The sequence below is a fragment of the Ranitomeya variabilis genome, chromosome 5 (genome assembly GCF_051348905.1).
Source record: "Ranitomeya variabilis isolate aRanVar5 chromosome 5, aRanVar5.hap1, whole genome shotgun sequence".
Taxonomy (NCBI): domain Eukaryota; kingdom Metazoa; phylum Chordata; class Amphibia; order Anura; family Dendrobatidae; genus Ranitomeya; species Ranitomeya variabilis.
Window position 1 is genome coordinate 252,017,741 of NC_135236.1, and position 19,716 is coordinate 252,037,456.

General features: G+C 43.5%; 1 protein-coding gene across 1 annotated transcript in view; it reads right to left on the reverse strand.

Annotated features, from left to right (window-relative positions):
• The window catches only part of SCAMP2 (secretory carrier membrane protein 2), a 49,853-nt gene that overhangs the window by 16,697 nt on the left and 13,440 nt on the right, over positions 1-19,716 (reverse strand). The window contains exons 2-4 of the mRNA XM_077264055.1: positions 3,269-3,349; positions 2,826-2,912; positions 733-844 (exon numbers count right to left, since the gene is read on the reverse strand). Of these exons, the coding sequence (XP_077120170.1) occupies positions 733-844; positions 2,826-2,912; positions 3,269-3,349 (280 nt within the window). The remainder of the gene's footprint in view (positions 1-732; positions 845-2,825; positions 2,913-3,268; positions 3,350-19,716) is intronic.

A 19,716-nucleotide genomic window follows, 5' to 3' on the forward strand; every position in this document is an offset into this window, starting at 1 on the left:
GTTACTGTAGACTTTCATGTCAAACCTGCATAACACCTTTAAGGCTATATTCACACATTGCCTATTTAGTGCCATGCTAAATGCAGATTTTTCTGTAGCTTCTGTTGCAGATTTCATCTTTTCTTTTGTAGACCTTGAAATATGCTATGAAATTTTCACAAAGAATTGACACTGCAGATTTGAAAAGCTTAACCTCAGGTCAGTTTCCACCTGAAATTTTCAGTAACATGTAGAGGAGATTTGTTGAAATTTTACCTACCTAGCGGATCGCCTTTTTAGGCCATGTTAACAGGTGCAAAAACATTGCTTTGCTTCTGCTGTGATTTTAGTCAGTTGTAATGTAATAAATAGCAATTTGATCTCATTTATTTGTGCGTGTTTTGCAACCCCATAAGTCTATTAAGAAAAAACTAAAGAAAATACAATTCAATAGCATCTTGGAATCCAAATTGTTCATGAATTTTCACAAAACCACATCCAATTTGCTTGAACTATTAAACTCAGCAAATTTTCTGCATAAAAAACGGCATCGTTAATAAATGTGGGAACATGGTCCTTATCCTGATTATTTTCGCCACACAAATCCATGCAGAAAATCTGCACCAGAGCAGCAACATGTGAACTTATGCCAACAATGCAGTGCATTTCCATCAAAGAATTGCAGTATTATTTCTTAAGAGCAGAAGCAGGATACCGAGCGGGGACTACTGTATTACACCTCAGCATACTTACAGTTAATATTTACATTCGTCATTTCTTTCTCTTTCCTCTCAATCTCGGCTGCTTTCCTATCCAGCTCCTCTTGCTGCTGGAGAAGGCTGGCTTGTGCTGTCGCTGCTACCGCCTGTAGTGAGGAGAGAAAGGAGCGACATAAGGTCTGATATGCAGATATCAGGCAGCCATTTCTCTGCCTACCGCAGGCAGTATGTCACCATGAGGATCAAATAGTGAAAAAACTAACAGTTTATGTGGGGCTGCTAAGTGGCAAGCTGGGGTGTGTGCATGTGGACCTTATAAGCCGAATGTACGGCCCCCAGGCTGCAAAAGGAGGCAAAATTATATGGCGCAACGCCCTGCAATACTAACCCCGCATGCCGAGGGCTCGGCCCAGCTACAAATAACAGAATAGCTAATCAATTTTCTCCTCCTATGGAGAAACTGTGGCATCTTTAACAGTTGTCATTTGTGCGTGCATCTAAATTTATGTGACTATGTATGGACTCTCTGTATTTGCCTATGCCATTTCCAATTCCTAACTAGTTTAGATATTCATACATAATGATGGTCTCCTCCATTTACACAAATCCACTGTCATTTAGTTTCTCCCTCTAATAAGCGGATGAAAAAAAAAAAAAAAAGGGAGGGGGAGGGGGGTTGGGAGAAACACAGCAACACTTATGATTGATCTACTCAATGGAATATTGCTCTCAAGTACAATGCCCAAGCCCCACCAGCCTTGGTCAAGACGAATGATTAGAAAGGAACCGCAGCACTGCAATGCAAAAGTGGATTCAACAGATCATCTTTATTACAATAAACATTAAAAACAACGACATTTTGACTTAGAGTCTTTACTGAGCTCGTAAACAGATGCCATGGAGTATAGATGGGCAGATCGATTCGCAAGACTCCGATCAATCGGTCAGGTCAGTAATCTCTGGCTGCGAGCCAGGGGAAGCGCTTACCTTCCAGAATCTCCGGAGTGATGAGCGGAGCAATGATATCTGCAGGGTCGTACTGGCCCACTGGAGAACTGGAGGATTCTCCGGTGGGCCCAGGCACTGACACCTGCTGGCATACTGGCCAGCAGATGCCTAAGGCCCTCACTGCTCTAGGGGTCCCCAGCCAGTGGCTATGGGGCCCCTGAGTCAAGGGGGCCCGAGTTGTGCCAGTGGAGCAGCAGCGGGTGACAGGAAGCCACGCCTGCCCCTGCTGCTAAAGAGAAATTAATATTCATGCTTCTCCACACCCCCATGGGCGTGGAGACGAGTGAATACTATTTCACTTTAATAGCGGGCAGCGTTAGCCGCAGCCTGCAGCTAACACTGCCAGCACGTAAAGCCCCACCACCACTCTCACACAAAGCACCGCACCACATACACACACGCACGTCTTGCAGCACATCCTGGCATCCTGCTTCCTGTCTGAGACAGCGCAGCTGGATGACATCATTTAGCGCACTGCTGTTTCAGACAGAAAGCTGCCGGCGAGGAAGAGGCTGCCGGGATGTCCTGCAAGACGTGCGGTGTGTGTATGTGGTGCAGTGCTTGGTGTGTGAGTGGTGTTTGTGTGTGTGTATTGGGGATTGGCAATGATGGGGTGGTGGGGAAGGACAATGGGGGTGGTGGGGAAGGAGGCAATGATGGAGGTGGTGGAAAGGACATTGATGGTGGTGGGGGGAGGCAATGATGGGGGTGGTGGGGGAGAAAGCAATGATGGTTGTGGTGGAAAGGATAATGATGGTAGTGGTAGAAAAGACAATGATGGGGGTTGTGGGAGAGAAGGCAATGATGGAGGTGGTGGAAAGGGCAAAGATGGGGGTGGAGGGGGAGAACAATGATTGGAGGTGGAGAGGGGCTGCATTATACCCTATGAGGGGGGCTGCATTATACTTTATGAGGGAGCTACATTATATTCTGTGGGGGGGACTGCATTATTCTCAGGGGACTACATTATATTCTGAGGGGCTACATCATACTATACGGTATGACCAGTGGGGTAGTGACCATTCTTCGGTCTCTGTACACAAAAGTGCTGGCTGTAAAGAGCAATACCCAGAACTCTGCACTAAACCCAGATGTGAGCTACACAACCCAAAAATATACCTGCGGAGACGGCTCTATCGATGGCTGTAGAACAGCAGGCTGCGAAGGCATCACGGGTTGAACCGGCACAGTTTTCTGATTTGTTGTCTGTAAGTAAGCAAGCAATATACATATGTGTACATTTAAAAAGGAAAATTAATAGTCAGAAATACCAACCAGTTGGTTGCAGGAAGAAACAAAAGACTCAGCAGAGGTGAGCACGTCATCCAATATTTCATACATTCCAATGGGTGTATTCATAAATGTATATCATTCAGATGGGTGCCATTCATATACACTCACCAAAAATGTGACATGTGACAAATGAGCCCCACATACAAATAATACAGAGAATTACAGCTAATGTGAAGAGATCACATGAAAATAATAACGTGACTGCAGAGAATAAGGCAATCCAATGCCTTGTACCATGTGAACGTGGAGATTAGAACAACATTACCCACCAAACGGGAATTCTCAGAGAAAGGGTTGAATTCTTCCAAGTTTCCATGGCCACCGCTGGTGATTTGTGTGACTGCAGGATCCTAGAAAAATAATATGTAAAATATGTTGTAAAGAAATAACAAAAATAAAAACACACACTTGATATATGAGTCAGCAAGAGATGAAAGAACCTAACAGGAGAATCATGATGCTCGAATCACGGGCGGTATGACTCAGACACTGGCAGAGTTAATGGAGCCATGTAAGTTTCAGAGAAAATATACTTTAATAACACAGGTCAACAAAAAAAAATTTTTTTTCTGGTGTCCAAAATATTTTAATGAATTTGGGGTATTTTTGGGGTGCTGATTCTGAATATGCTATCAGTTTTGCCAGATTGGCTCAAGTTTTTGAGATTTTTGGTATCTTATTTATAGCACTTGTTGGTAAATGCGACGCATCATCTCATTAATTTCTTTGGATTAGTACTTGAACTGAGCAGTTCTCAATATAGTTTTGTGTTAATTAGTGTTCTAAAAGTTTGTTCATAGCTTGATTTTTGCACTAACTTTATGTTGTTGTCTGTTTTCCAGTGAAAAGCATGAACTCATCAAGAAGAAGTTGTCTTAACGATCCAGACTCATTCTGTTACATTTGTGGTGAATACACACTGCCAAAACATAGAAGAAACATAACAGACTTCGTAAAAAAAGTGTATTTTGCCTATTTTGGGGTTATGCTTGGGGACCAAGACAAGTTTTGGGCACCACACATAGTGTGCAAAGCATGTATCGAATTATTACGAAAATGGAGCAAAGGACAAAGAAAAAGCTTCAAATTTGGTGTTCCAATGGTGTGGAGAGAGCCAAAAAATCATCATGATGACTGTTATTTCTGTGCAGTGCAAGTGCAAGGATTCAATAAGCATAAGAAACGAAAATGGGAGAAACATGGAATCTGCAAGAAGGCCTGTCCCTCATTGTGAAGATGTGCCTGTACCTGTGTTTACCATAAATAACAGTCATCATGATGATTTTTTGGCTCTCTCCACACCATTGGAACACCAAATTTGAAGCTTTTTCTTTGTCCTTTGCTCCATTTTCGTAATAATTCGATACATGCTTTGCACACTATGTGTGGTGCCCAAAACTTGTCTTGGTCCCCAAGCATAACCCCAAAATAGGCAAAATACACTTTTTTTACGAAGTCTGTTATGTTTCTTCTATGTTTTGGTAGTGTGTATTCACCACAAATGTAACAGAATGAGTCTGGATCGTTAAGACAACTTCTTCTTGATGAGTTCATGCTTTTCACTGGAAAACAGACAACATAAAGTTAGTGCAAAAATCAAGCTATGAACAAACTTTTAGAACACTAATTAACACAAAACTATATTGAGAACTGCTCAGTTCAAGTACTAATCCAAAGAAATTAATGAGATGATGCGTCGCATTTACCAACAAGTGCTATAAATAAGATACCAAAAATCTCAAAAACTTGAGCTAATCTGGCAAAACTGATGACATATTCAGAATCAGCACCCCAAAAATACCCTAAATTCGATGAAATATCTTTGGCACCAAAAATGCTGTTGACCAGTGTAATCAGCCAAGGTCCTTGCATTTCAGAAAGCATGTACCAGGTGGCTTCTCCTCAACCTGCTCCATATGACTGACACGTCATGTGTGTGTAAGGAAATGGAATAACTAGCCTGAAATATTGCTATGATGGTGGAAATACATCGAAGGAAATAAGTATTTGATCCCTTCCCGATTTGGTAAGTTTGCCCACTGACAAAGACATGAACAGTCTATAATTTTAAGGGTAGGTTCATTTTAACATTGAGAGATAGAATATCAAAAATAAAATCCAGAAAAATCACATTGTATAAATTATATAAATTTGAATTTTGCAGTGAGAAATAAGTATTTGATCCCTCTGGCAAACAAGACTCAATACTTGGTGGCAAAACCCTTGTTGGCAAGAACAGCAGTCAGACGTTTTTTGTAGTTGATGAGGTTTGCGCACGTCAGGAGGAATTTTGGTCCACTCCTCTTTGCAGATCATCTCTAAATCACTAAGATTTTGAGGCTGTTGCTTGGCAACTCGGAGCTTAAACACCCTCCATAAGTTTTCTATGGGATTAAGGTCTGGACACTGGCTAGGCCACTCCATGACCTTAAAGGGAACCTGTCACCACGTTTTTGGAAGATGGGATAAAAATAGCGTTAAATAGGGGCAGAGGTGGGCGTTACATTAGTGTGTGTGTTATGCGTTTATTACCCACCTAAGTTGCCGAAATAACTTTGCAAAGTCTCCGTTTTCGCCTGTCAATCAGGCTGGTCAGGTCGCATGGGCGTTGTCTTCCCCCAGATTTGGCGTAGTTTTCCGTTGGTGGCGTAGTGGTGTGCGCATGCCCAAAGTCCGGAATCCTCTTCCAGGGGATTTAAAATAGCGCGGTGTTCGTTATTGCATTGGTGATCGGTGGGCGCGGCCATCTTCCTTTGGCCGCGCGTGCGCAGAAGCGGCGCTCTGCTGGCCGCGGCTTCAGGAAAATGGCCGCCGCGATATCCATCTGCGCACGCGCGGCATCCCGCGGCCATTTTCCTGAAGCCGCGGCCAGCAGAGCGCCGCTTCTGCGCACGCGCGGCCAAAGGAAGATGGCCGCGCCCACCGATCACCAATGCAATAACGAACACCGCGCTATTTTAAATCCCCTGGAAGAGGATTCCGGACTTTGGGCATGCGCACACCACTACGCCACCAACGGAAAACTACGCCAAATCTGGGTGAAGACACCACGCCCATGTGACCTGACCAGCCTGATTGACAGGCGAAAACGGAGACTTTGCAAAGTTATTTCGGCAACTTAGGTGGGTAATAAACGCATAACACACACACTAATGTAACGCCCACCTCTGCCCCTATTTAACGCTATTTTTATCCCATCTTCCAAAAACGTGGTGACAGGTTCCCTTTAATGTGCTTCTTTTTGAGCCACTCCTTTGTCTCCTTGGCTGTATGTTTTGGGTCACTGTCTTGCTGGAAGACCCAGCCACGACCCATTTTTAATGTCCTCACGGATGGAAGGAGGTTGTCACTCAGGATTTTACGGTACATGGCACCATCCATTCTCCCATTGATGCGGTGAAGTAGCCCTGTGCCCTTAGCAGAGAAACACCCCCAAAACATAACAGTGGGGACGGTGTTCTTTGGGTCATAGGCAGCATTAGTCTTATTCTTATTATTTATTGTTATAGCGCCATTTATTCCATGGCGCTTTACATGTGAGGAGGGGTATACATAATAAAAACAAGTACAATAATCTTAAACAATACAAGTCATAACTGGTACAGGAGGAGAGAGGACCCTGCCCGCGAAGGCTCACAATCTACAAGGGATGGGTGAGAATACAGTAGGTGAGGATAGAGCTGGTCATGCAGCGGTTTGGTCGATCGGTGGTTACTGCAGGTTGTAGGCTTGTCGGAAGAGGTGGGTCTTCAGGTTCTTTTTGAAGGTTTCGATGGTAGGCGAGAGTCTGATGTGTTGTGGTAGAGGGTTCCAGAGTAGGGGTGATACGCGAGAGAAATCTTGTATACGATTGTGGGAAGGGGAGATAAGAGGGGAGTAGAGAAGGAGATCTTGTGAGGATCGGAGGTTGCGTGTAGGTAAGTACCGGGAGACGAGGTCACAGATGTATGGAGGAGACAGGTTGTCTTTGGCTTTGTAAGTCATGGTTAGGGTTTTGTACTGGAGTCTCTGGGCAATGGGGAGCAAGTGAAGGGATTGACAGAGGGGAGAGGCTGGGGAATAGCGGGGGGACAGGTGGATTAGTCGGGCAGCAGAGTTTAGAATAGATTGGAGGGGTGCGAGAGTGTTCGAGGGGAGGCCACAAAGCAGGAGGTTGCAGTAGTCAAGGCGAGAGATGATGAGGGCATGGACTAGGGTTTTCGCAGATTCTTGGTTGAGGAATGAACGGTTCGTGAAATATTTGAGTTGAAGTCGGCAGGAAGTGGAAAGGGCTTGGATATGTGGCTTGAAGGAGAGATCAGCGTCGAGGATTACCCCGAGGCAGCGAGCTTGTGGGACTGGGGAGAGTGGGCAGCCATTTACTGTAATGGTTAGGTTCGTTGGGGGGGGGGTCGCGTGAGATGGGGGAAAGATGATGAATTCTGTTTTGTCCATGTTAAGTTTGAGAAATCTAGCGGAGAAGAAGGATGAAATAGTGGACAGACATTGAGGGATTCTGGTTAGTAGGGAGGCGATATCTGGTCCAGAGATGTAGATCTGTGTGTCATCAGCATAGAGGTGATACTGAAAGCCATGAGATTCTATGAGCTGTCCCAGGCCAAAGGTGTAAATGGAGAAGAGCAGGGGCCCAAGGACTGAACCTTGTGGGACTCCGACAGATAGGGGGCGAGGTGAGGAGGTGGGGTGTGAGTGGGAGACGCTGAATGTCCGGTCTGTTAGGTATGATGAGATCCAGGATAGGGCCAAGTCTGTGATGCCAAGGGATGAGAGGGTCTGTAATAATAGGGAATGGTCCACTGTGTCAAAGGCAGCCGACAGGTCGAGGAGGAGGGGGACAGAGTAGTGTCGCTTGCTCTTGGCGGTTAAGAGGTCGTTGGTGACCTTAGTTAGGGCAGTTTCAGTGGAATGGTGTGACCGGAAGCCAGATTGTAAGCGGTCAAAGAGGGAGCCAGAAGAGAGATGGTAGGACAGTTCAAGGTAAACGTGTTGTTCCAGTAGTTTGGAGGCATAAGGGAGAAGTGATATAGGGCGATAGCTAGATACAGAGGATGGGTCAAGAGAGGGCTTTTTGAGGATAGGTGTGATGGAGGCATGTTTAAAGCTTGAGGGGAAAACAGTTGTTAGTGATAGGTTGAAGAGATGGGTTAGGGTTGGGATGAAGACTGTGGTGAGGTTTGGGATGAGGTGGGATAGGAGCGGGTCAAGTGCACAGGTGGTGAGATGCGATCTTGAGAGTAGAGTGGAGAGTTGATCTTCTGTAATGGTGGAGAAGTTGGTTTTGGAGGTGGAGGGCTGGGAAGTCGGGAGGAAGGGCTCTGGGGGTTGTTGACCAAAACTGTCTCTGATGCTATCAATCTTCTGCTTGAAAAATGAGGCTTCAGCGGAGATAAGTGGGGAGGGAGGAGGTGCTGGGGGACGGAGGAGAGAATTGAAGGTGTTGAATAACTGTTTAGGGTTTTGAGACAGGAAGGATATGAGAGATGAGAAGTAGGTTTGTTTAGCTGTGGCGAGTGTGGTCTTGAAAGTAGTGAGGGATAGGGTTGAGCGACCTTTATTTTTTTAGGGTCGAGTCGGGTTTTGTGAAACCCGACTGTCTTAAAAGTCGAGTGAAATCGGCCGACCACCGTGAAAAGTCGGGTTTCGGCCGAAACACGAAACCCAATGAAGGAATCTCGCTCTCTCTCTCTCTCTCTCTCTCCTCCATCCCAGCACAGAAAATTTCGTATTGCACATTCCAAATCCCTACTGCGCACAAGCGATAACATGACGATAGGCGTTCACTCCCCTAAGACCTATGTCATCACTCTGCCCACGCTCATTCATTGGCTGAAAAAATGGCGCTAAACGCGTCATACGAAACGCGACTTTAGTGCCAAGATCGCGTACCGCATGGCCGACCACGCACAGGGATCGGGTCGGGTTTCATGAGACGCCGACTTTGCCAAAAGTCGGCGACTTATGAAAATGCACGACCCGTTTCGCTCAACCCTAGTGAGGGACTGTTTGAATGTGATGAAGTGCTCGTTGGAGTGGGATCTTTTCCATCTGCGCTCAGCAGCCCTGGAAGCTCGCCTCAGTTCTTTGGTCAGGCTGGTGTGCCACGGCTGTCTGTTGATTTTGCGAGCTTTGGTATGTGTAAGTGGGGCAGCAGATTCCAAAGCTACAGCTATTGTGGTGTTATATAGAGCGGCAGCGTCATCCGCATTGTGTATGGAACTTATGTCTGTGAGAGGGAGGAGGGATTCAGAGAATGAATGTAGGTCAAGATGTTTAAGATTTCTGCGAGGGTGTGAAAGTTTGTGGGGTGGGGATTGTAGACATGGAGTGGAGAAAGATGAGAATGTGAGAAGGTTGTGGTCAGAGAGTGGAAGAGGTGAGTTAGAGAGGTTAGATAGGGAGCAGAGGCGGGTGAAGATGAGGTCCAGTGTGTGACCATCTTTGTGAGTGGCTGCAGAAGACTATTGAGTGAGGCCGAAGGAGGAAGTGAGAGATAGAAGTTTAGTGGCAGCTGAGAGGGAAGTGTCAATGGGGATGTTGAAATCGCCCATGATGATAGTGGGGATGTCCGCAGAAAGGAAATGAAGTAGCCAGGTGGTGAAGTGGTCAAAGAAGGTGGTGGCTGGCCCTGGGGGGCAGTAAATGGCAGCCAGTTGGAGGTTGGAGGGGGAGTAGATGCGCACAGAGTGCACCTCAAAGGAAGGGAGGGTAACAGAGGGTGGCAGTGGGATTGGGGTGAAGGAGCAGTTATCTGACAGGAGAAAACCAACTCCTCCGCCATGCTTGCTGCTGGAGCGGGGTGTGTGAGAAAGGTGGAAGCCACCGTAAGAGAATGCAGCAGGGGAGGCTGTGTCAGAAGGGGTGAGCCAGGTTTCGGTGATGGCGAGGAAGGAAAGTTTGGTAGTAACAAAAAGATCATGGATGTAGGAAAGCTTGTTGCAGACAGAGCGAGCGTTCCACAGAGCTCCTGTTAGTGGGACAGGGGAAGCGGGGGCTGGGCAAATGGGTATAAGGTTAGGGAGGTTACGGAAGTTTGTGATGGAGCGTGGATGGGAGGTAGGAATGACTGAGAATATGGTGAGGAGGACCAGGATTTGAAGAGATATCACCAGCAGTGAGAAGGAGCAGAGATAGTGTTAGCAGGTGGGAGCAGGAGAGGGCATGAGGGGGCTGCCTGTGCTTTGAGACAGAGGACTGTATGTTAAGGAACAGTTCTGAGGAGGTGAGGTGGATGGGGAGGATTGAAGAGGAGATGAACAGTTCCTTATTTGGTGTGGGGATTGTGGGAGGTAGCAGAAAGTGAAAGATTATATGGGGTGAAAGTGAAAAGAAACAGAAACATTGTTTGTGACTGGCCAGTTACCTTCAGTTCCCTTCAGGTTCAATTCAGGTTTTAGTTCTAATGTAATCCACACTTTTAGGACACACTTGTAGGGATCACACTGCAGACTAAAGTCATGCAGACTTTTGGTATGCAATATATGGAAAACTAAGTGCGTTCAGGTGTGAAGCAGAGAGGAGTGGTCTCTGCTCATCTTGGTCAGAGAATTAAGAGTGGACCAGATGCATACAATCAAGCCTGAGTAAACAAGGTCATAAATATCACAGGGTAAGCTGGGGTTAGCTGAAAGGCATACCATGTGAAAGCAAGCAGAGGGAAGTCTATGTGAAAAGCTGGGTGATGTACTGTGTGCACTTCATAGACAGCAGGAGAGCTGGGTGGATGAACATACCTGTTGGAAGAATAGCATTTCTCTTCCTCCAAACACGGCGAGTTGAGTTAATGCCAAATACCTCCATTTTTGTGTCATCTGACCACAGCACCTTCTCCCAATCACTCACAGAATCATCCAGGTGTTCATTGGCCTAATTTCAGATGGGCCTGCACATGTACCTTCTTGAGCAGGGGGGACCTTGCGGGCACTGCAGGATTTTAAACCTTTATGGCGTAATGCGTTAGCAATAGTTTTCTTGGTGACTGTGGTCCCAGCTGCCTTGAGATCATAAACAAGTTCTCACCTTCCTCATGATCAAAGATACCCCAGGAGGTGAGATTTTCCATGGTGCCCCAGATCAATGTCGATTGACAGTCATTTTGCATTTCATCCATTTTCTTACTATTGCATCAACAGTTGTCTCCTTCTCACCCAAAATCTTACTTATGATTTTGTAGCCCATTCCAGCTTTCTGCAGATCTTTGATCTTGTCCCTGACATCCTTATAAAGCTCTTTGGTCTTGCCCATGTTGTCGAGGTTAGATTCTGACTGATTGAGTCTGTGGACAGGAATCTATTATAAAGATGATTATGTAAGACCGCGGTCTTTAATGCAGGTAACTAGGGTTGAGCGAAATGGATCGGTCAATTTCATAAGTCGCCGACTTTCAGCAAAGTCGGGTTTCGTGAAACCCGACTCGATCCTAAAAAAGTAAAAGTCGCTCATCTCTACAGGTAACGAGATGATTCGGAGCGTCTAATGGTCTGTAGGAGCCAGAACTCTTAATGGTTGGTAGGGGGATCAAATACTTATTTCTCACTGCAAAATGTAAATAAATTTATATAAATTTACACAATGTGATTTTCTGGATTTTATTTTTGACATTCTATCTCTCAATGTTAAAATTAACCTACCCATAAAACGATAGACTATTCATGTCTTTGTCAGTGGACAAACTTACAAAATCAGCAAGGGATCAAATATTTCCTTCACTGTACATTACAACTCCCTTTACTATGTGAATAAATGGCGAACCTATAGGATTCAAACCTGTATTGGTTGACACATACAGAAAGATCAACACCAGATAATAGGCTGCCATGGCCTCTAGCCACAAAAAAGGGCCAGATTTATTGTGACCTTTTTTACAGTGGCCATATAATCAGCATATGCTCACTTTTCCTGGTAAACGGACCATAAAAGGATAACCAACAATATCCGATCATAACACAAGCAACTCTCCACACATGTATGCTCTTGTACGTATGATGACAACTTAGCATACATAGCATAAATATTTCTATTGTATGGTATACACTGAGGCTTAGAATACATAGACTTATTAGGTTTCCATTGTACTTTGCTATGCAAGAAAAAAAAAAAATGTGAAAAAGTTCTAAATACTTAATTATATTAAACCTCACAGACCTAAGAGAAGTGTAAAAACAGAAGCTTTGTGAGAAAAATAAGCAGAAAATAAAAGCAATTTTAATCAGGCTCTTCAGAGGATTATTGAAACGCCCCAAAATGGGTTACTAGACTGTGAGCTTTCAGATTCTAAGAAATGTACCTAATGGCCCGATCCGCTACGTGGACCTTTTAGGACATCGAATGGGATTCATATCCAATGGGATTCAGTCATGTACCTGGCATTCTTATGCAAGGCCATTCATGGCAGAATTTTGTTTCTTTCTGGGAATATGCAAGTGTTACATAAGGACTTTGTGGCACATTTGGATCATTGCGCCCAGAGCTCAGCACTGAATGTTCCCACTTTTTATAGGTCAGCACTGAAAGGTGCAACATGAGGGTTTACTTAGACCAGACCTGTCATTTGCTGAAAAAAAAGTTAAAGTACCTTGTATAAATTCTTTCAAGTCACCGATTCCACAGCCATCTATCTTTCCCGCTTTGTGCTGCGTCACTATTGTACAGATATCCACATTTATATCTTCTGTAGAACAGTATATGAAATATTTATGATTTGTAGTCCAACTGAGTGTCTTCACTGGGGTTGTGTTATTTCACTCCTCCATCCTAAATGATGCTAATCACAGCTCACAGCTGATCTAGATGCTGCCGAACTGTAATTGTCAGTGTCTGGAAGGGAGGGGTAAAAGAGCACGCCTCCAGAGAAGACTGAAGAAACGCCCAGTTGGGTTGCAAGAAGAGATTTCATAGTGTGCCCCAGAAGGAACAAATGGGAATATCTCTGCAATGGAGCAATGCAGTGCATAATGGAAAAGAGCGCCAGAATCAGGTGAACTAGGGGCTTTCCACAATGTATTTAGCTACATTTATTGAGTGACAAGTTCTCTTTAAATAGCCCTAAATCTGTATACAAATTATGATGTGAAACACATCAGTATATATTCAGTAACAGCTGTAATTCTACAAAATGCCATTACTGCACTCCTGCTTCTAAGAGATGAGATTTTTGTCCTCATACATAATACTTATGACAGAAAGTGCAAACTATTTCCTAATGGAAATTACTGCACAGATACACTGAAAGAGGGGGGAGGTGTGCAAGGGTCAGTAAGCCTTGAAAATGAAGAGCAAGTGCAGCCACTCCCTGCATGTTATAACAGGTTTGCCCAGTGGATGACTCACATGTGACATGTGGGAAGGGGATATAACACATACTGTACCTGAAAGTAACACCAAGAAGTTTCCTGACTGGCAAATTGTAAAGTGTATATTTTGGTTTTTAGAATTACTTTATATATACATACATACATACTAAATTGTCTATTTATGATTGCAGCAGATGTAAAACAGGAGAGACTTCGTTCATATTAGATTCTTTGTTTCCAAACTCTAAATACAGCCACACAATATTACCCTTCAGTTAAGCTACTGTACCCAGAATTAAAAGAGACACAGCCCTTCACCTTGTTTTGTAGTAGACGCTTTGCATTTAGGCAAACAGACCTTCACAAGTGCCACTAGTCCACCATAGTGCTTCATAGAGCGGTGAGGCTCATCAAGACAGATCCACTGCGCCAATAGCCACCATTGAAATTAACCCATAAATAGACACGTGTCCAGGGCAGTGCCAGGCGAAGGCTGGTTCTGGATAACAAGAGCTGTGGCGGAGAAGTTCTCATGCACTAAATCACTGTGATCCTGTTACAAGAGCTTTTATAGTTAAAGGGAACCTGTCACCACGTTTTTGGAAGATGGGATAAAAATAGCGTTAAATAGGGGCAGAGGTGGGCGTTACATTAGTGTGTGTGTTATGCGTTTATTACCCACCTAAGTTGCCGAAATAACTTTGCAAAGTCTCCGTTTTCGCCTGTCAATCAGGCTGGTCAGGTCGCATGGGCGTTGTCTTCCCCCAGATTTGGCGTAGTTTTCCGTTGGTGGCGTAGTGGTGTGCGCATGCCCAAAGTCCGGAATCCTCTTCCAGGGGATTTAAAATAGCGCGGTGTTCGTTATTGCATTGGTGATCGGTGGGCGCGGCCATCTTCCTTTGGCCGCGCGTGCGCAGAAGCGGCGCTCTGCTGGCCGCGGCTTCAGGAAAATGGCCGCCGCGATATCCATCTGCGCACGCGCGGCATCCCGCGGCCATTTTCCTGAAGCCGCGGCCAGCAGAGCGCCGCTTCTGCGCACGCGCGGCCAAAGGAAGATGGCCGCGCCCACCGATCACCAATGCAATAACGAACACCGCGCTATTTTAAATCCCCTGGAAGAGGATTCCGGACTTTGGGCATGCGCACACCACTACGCCACCAACGGAAAACTACGCCAAATCTGGGTGAAGACACCACGCCCATGTGACCTGACCAGCCTGATTGACAGGCGAAAACGGAGACTTTGCAAAGTTATTTCGGCAACTTAGGTGGGTAATAAACGCATAACACACACACTAATGTAACGCCCACCTCTGCCCCTATTTAACGCTATTTTTATCCCATCTTCCAAAAACGTGGTGACAGGTTCCCTTTAAGCACTGAGGACGAGTGGTTGTTGTTATTTTGAGAAATTTCTATTTCACAGCAACCATTCTTAAGACACATTCACACTGCAAGAGTGTTATCGGCAAATCCGTTTAGGATCAGTTTCAGCTGCCAAAAAAAAAATCATCATCCACAACAGATGTCAGCCAGGGAATTTGCCCCATTGTAATTTTAAAGGACTAGATCTACAGTTAGCATCGATATGGAACATGGAAACATACACAGCATTTTATCATTCTAAATAACTTATTTGAAACAGGTGACATATATAAATTCTGGAAAAAAGTTAAGGGATTATGTCAAGATTTTGGCGCATGCTTCAAGCCTAAAAACTGAAGGTTTCTGATCACCGCTCAGCTCTTTGTTGGAAAGGTGGACATGTTGACAATTAATTGACTATGGAAGTGCATTCCTGTAGACTTTGTTATCGAAGTGTGTTACAGTTGTACTGTAATGCAATACAGTAGTTATAAAATTAAAGCAGCTGTGAACCTTATTTGCGGTGCAAATGCTACAAAAAAAAAAAAAATATGGAGTGCTACATTAAAATATTTACAATAAAAAAAATTCTATTCAAAATCTATTAAGATACTTAATTTTTGTTTAGTATAATTTATTTATTATATGCAGGCCTATGAAAAAAAATCAAAATCTAAACAGATATTAATATTAGTTCTTTGTTGATTTCTGTTTTTATAGCTCTGCTAGATCAAGCATCATGTGAAAGTGGTTTGGCCGAAGTTTAGACTCTGCCCGGAGACTTTATCACGCCATGTGTTTACTCACAGTATGATGACTTCATGCACTAAAAACATGGCTGAGAACATGGACATCCAGGGAAAATGTGTTGTAAGAGTCTCCTCTCCTCCACCCTGGGTATCAACCGCACTTGATCTGCTTGCTTCCAGCATGGTGTGCACAGCCCCGTGCGGGAAGTAAGCAGATCAATGCACTCCTATGTGTGCAGAATCGCCGCGATTCCGCAATTTTAATGAATATGCTGCGTTTTTTTCTGGATTGCGATTCCGCTCAGGAAAAAAATGCAGCATGTGCACAAAAAATGCGGATTGCATTCTGTTACATAGGATGCTTAATGTTAGCGTTTTTTTCGCTGTTTTATAGCGTTTTTATAGCGAAAAACCGCGAAAAAAACGCAAAAAATCTGCTACGTGTGCACACAGCCTAACAGCTAAACCTGATTTACATAAAATTTTATTTTTTTTTAGTAAAAATAAGTTCCCAAGCTTCTGCTCTCCATTAGACAAAGAAAATCAGACGGCACCTTGATATAAAACAAATAGAATGTAGGTGCTCTGCATATTTGTTTTCTCTACAGAATCATTGTGCAAACCAGATAACGTGTGGGGGACAATAGGAGTACATGTTTTACCTATGACACTATAGAACACATGAATAAAATACACATTTGGCTTTACTTTGATACTTAAAACAATGTAGAAGTTGGGTTAAGGTCTCTTTCACACATCACTATTTTACATCAGTGTTTGTAAGCCAAAACCAGGAGTGGAACTTTTAGAGAAAAAAGTAGAATTGAAAGCTTGCCACCTCTTCTGGACGCAATTCTGGTTTGGGCGTACTAATATTGATGCAAAATACTGATGTGTGAATGAGGCCTTAGATAGCAAAAGATCATTGCATTGTACAAGTCAAGTTCTAAGTACTGTTAAAGCATAATAGAAATATAGGCCTGTATGTAAAGGGGTGATTCTATGATTTATTACCATACCAGAAATCCAGAAGAGATGTTAATGGTGGTCGATTTCCAGTATGACTAGCATGTAAAACCAACTTTACGTACCTTTTTTTTTTTTTTACTGCTTCAGCTATGCTACAGTCTGTCTCCTTCCCCCTCTGGCAGCTAACAATATAGTCTCTTCTAATTTTACATGCAGACAGGTAACATAGGATCCAGAATAGTGAAGACATGCTGTGTCACTTCCAGAGTATGCACTCCCATAGAAAACAATGACAATTTAATGAAATAAAACAGTGAAGACTTTGCTTTATTTTGGGAATACTTGAACCAAAAAACTAAAAGAACCACCTTATTAGAATGCAGCATTACTGCTGCACAAGGTGGCTCTTTTAGTTTATAACGGCTGGAGGGGGTGACAGTGGCTCTTTAAAGCGGTTTTGCAAATTATTTCAGGTAGTTTGGCAGAGGTTTTTAACCCATAATGCAAGCGGGAGCTTTACAGGAAAACTGGTAAAAAAGGTGTAGGACGTATTGAGTAACCATATGATACTACATGTTAGATGCTGTGGAATAAAGGATAAATATTTCCCTACTGTAAAAGTTTGGTGACATAAGTACTGTAATCACAGGCTCCTGGAAACGCTCCAGGTGTCTGAAAAAAGCACAGCTGTAAGCGATGGCAGACTGGCAAAAAATCTCCTGCCGAAGTGTGACAAGTAAATATTTAGCAACTCATGTGGAACTGTAAAGTAATAACAGGCGGCAGTTCTGCTGAGGCATGGCCTCTCAACCAAGTGTTTCATTAGAGATGGACTGTCTGCAGACGCTGGGCTAACAAGGGTGCTGCACGGTTTCCGAATTGGAATCCCAATTATGGGGAGGAGCAGGGAGTTATGGTAAACTTTTATTCTTTCCATCCGGGTAGAAGATTCTATGTACATGTGAATCCTGTCCCAGACTGGTATAATACCACATCGCACTTAATTTAGCTTTTACTGCCTAAAAGAAGTCACATTCGGTTGTCTCTGGCAGTCCCATAGTCAGTCAACGGCGGGACAATGCTGCCACCACTTTATTCCAACAGGATGTTTAAAGGCTTTATTCTCAGGCTTGGTAGGGGGAGATGTGGGATTACTTGCAAAAATGAGCATAACCTTTAGGCCACAGTCACACATTGAGTATTCTGTCAGTATTTTACCTCAGTATGTGTAAGGCTACTTTCACACATCAGGCTTTTTATTTCAGGCACAATCCGGCAATTTTTTGAAAAAACTGATCCGTTTTTTCCCCATAGAGTTATATTTGTACCGGATTGTGCCTGATGGCCAAATGTTTCATCCTCTCTCTCTCCGGAACCAGGAAGTCAAAAAATCCATGTGCATTAAAGAAGGCCGGATCCAGCTAAAAAACGGATCCGGCCCATCAGTTTTTCACAATTTACGTTGGGTCCGTTTTTTTTTTTTGTTTTTTTTTTAAATTAGCTGGATTTCGCCTGAAAACAAAACTGATGTGTGAAACTAGCCTAAGCCTAAGCCAAAACCAGGAGAGGAGCAATCAGGGGAAAAGTATAATAGAAACTCGTCACCACATCTATTTGTCACCCACTCCTGGTTTTAGCTTACAAATACTGAGGTAAAATACTGACCAAATCCTGAATGTGTGAACGTGGCCTTAGGGTAAGAACAGACCATGTGGAGTTGGGGGGGGCAGCGTTCACAAACCGCGCCATGCCTACACATGCGTCTAACGACATGACAGACTAAATAAATTATTTTCCACTATATAACTTAAAAATAAATGAGTCTGAAAACAATAACACTATTTACCATTATGGGAGCTGTGAGGTCTTTATCGGTACAAACTGTACTTTTGGTACAATTTGTGTGTTGCAAATATCCTTTCGATAGTTTATATTTTTGAAATGCAACATAACTAAAAAAAACACTGATTCGGACGTTGTATTTATTAATACTATGGTCTTCAATATGTAAGGTGAGTAATGTGATATTTAAAAAGTTTGGACTTTCTCAGTAACCAGATTAACAAGTGTTTTTATATATTTATTGTTCCCATACATATAAGGCTAAACGATACATCTAGTCTGCCATGCATGAAAATTAATCTTAAGAGGTTTTTATAAAAAAAAAAAAAAAAAAAAAAAAAAAAAAATATGACTATGCACTGAAAATCTGCAATATACACTTGCACCACAATTCATCAACACAGGCATTCTTCACACCAGTCTCTATGAGTGGATGTGCTGGAGTCTCTTAATGAATCAGTTGGGGACTAGAGTAATATAAGATCTGTGGCACAAGCAATTTGATAAGCCGTGGCCACCACCTGTTGCTCCCCTAACCCACCAAGGGTCTGCCCATATTGGATCAGATGGCTGAAACTGTTGTGAAGACACCAAGAGTCAAAACTTTGTGCACAGCTCCGCTTTCCGCAAAAATGTTGAGCATTTCAAGAACATTTTAGGACAGAATTTGGGCGTAAACACTTTGTTAAATCGAGACAATGACGTGTGAATGTGGACTTGCTTCTCTAGATTCATATGCCTAGGCTACAGGACTATGTTCACATGTGGAGGACTTTGAGAACTTTAATACAGACTTACGCATGTCCTTTGAAAAGCCGGCAAATCAGTGCGGTGTACAGTAAAATCACACTGACAGGTTAGAATAGAGTAGATATATATATATATATATACATATATACACACACACACACACACATATATATATATATAATATGTATGTGTGTATGTTAATAATGGAGAGGCGTCAATTATGACACCTATCCATTATTAATCCAATAGTACGAAATGGTTAATAAAACACACACATACATTATTACAAAGTACTTTAATGAAATAAAGACACAGGGTGTTGTAATATTTTGTTATTCTAATCCAGCTGAAGACCCACGTTCTGTAACAAAGTAAAAATTAAAAAACAACAATATCCCATACCTTCCGATGATCAGTCACGTCCCACGATGTAAATCCATCTGAAGGGGTTAAATCATTTTACAGCCAGGAGCTCTGCTAATGCAGTGCTCGTGCCTGTAAAAACCCTGTGGAATGAATGGAAAGCGGGGTGACCTGTAGTTACCTTGAGTCGCGGTGAGGCGCCCTCTGCTGGATGAACTCATATGAACTCGAGCGTGGGAACTTTTACCAGGCTCCAGTTCATGAGGACATCCAGCAGGGGGCGCCTCACCGCAACTAAAGGTAACTACAGGTCACCCTGCATTTCATTCATTCGCCGGGGTTTTACACACAGGAGCACAGTTGCATTAGCAAAGCTCCTGGGTGTAAAAT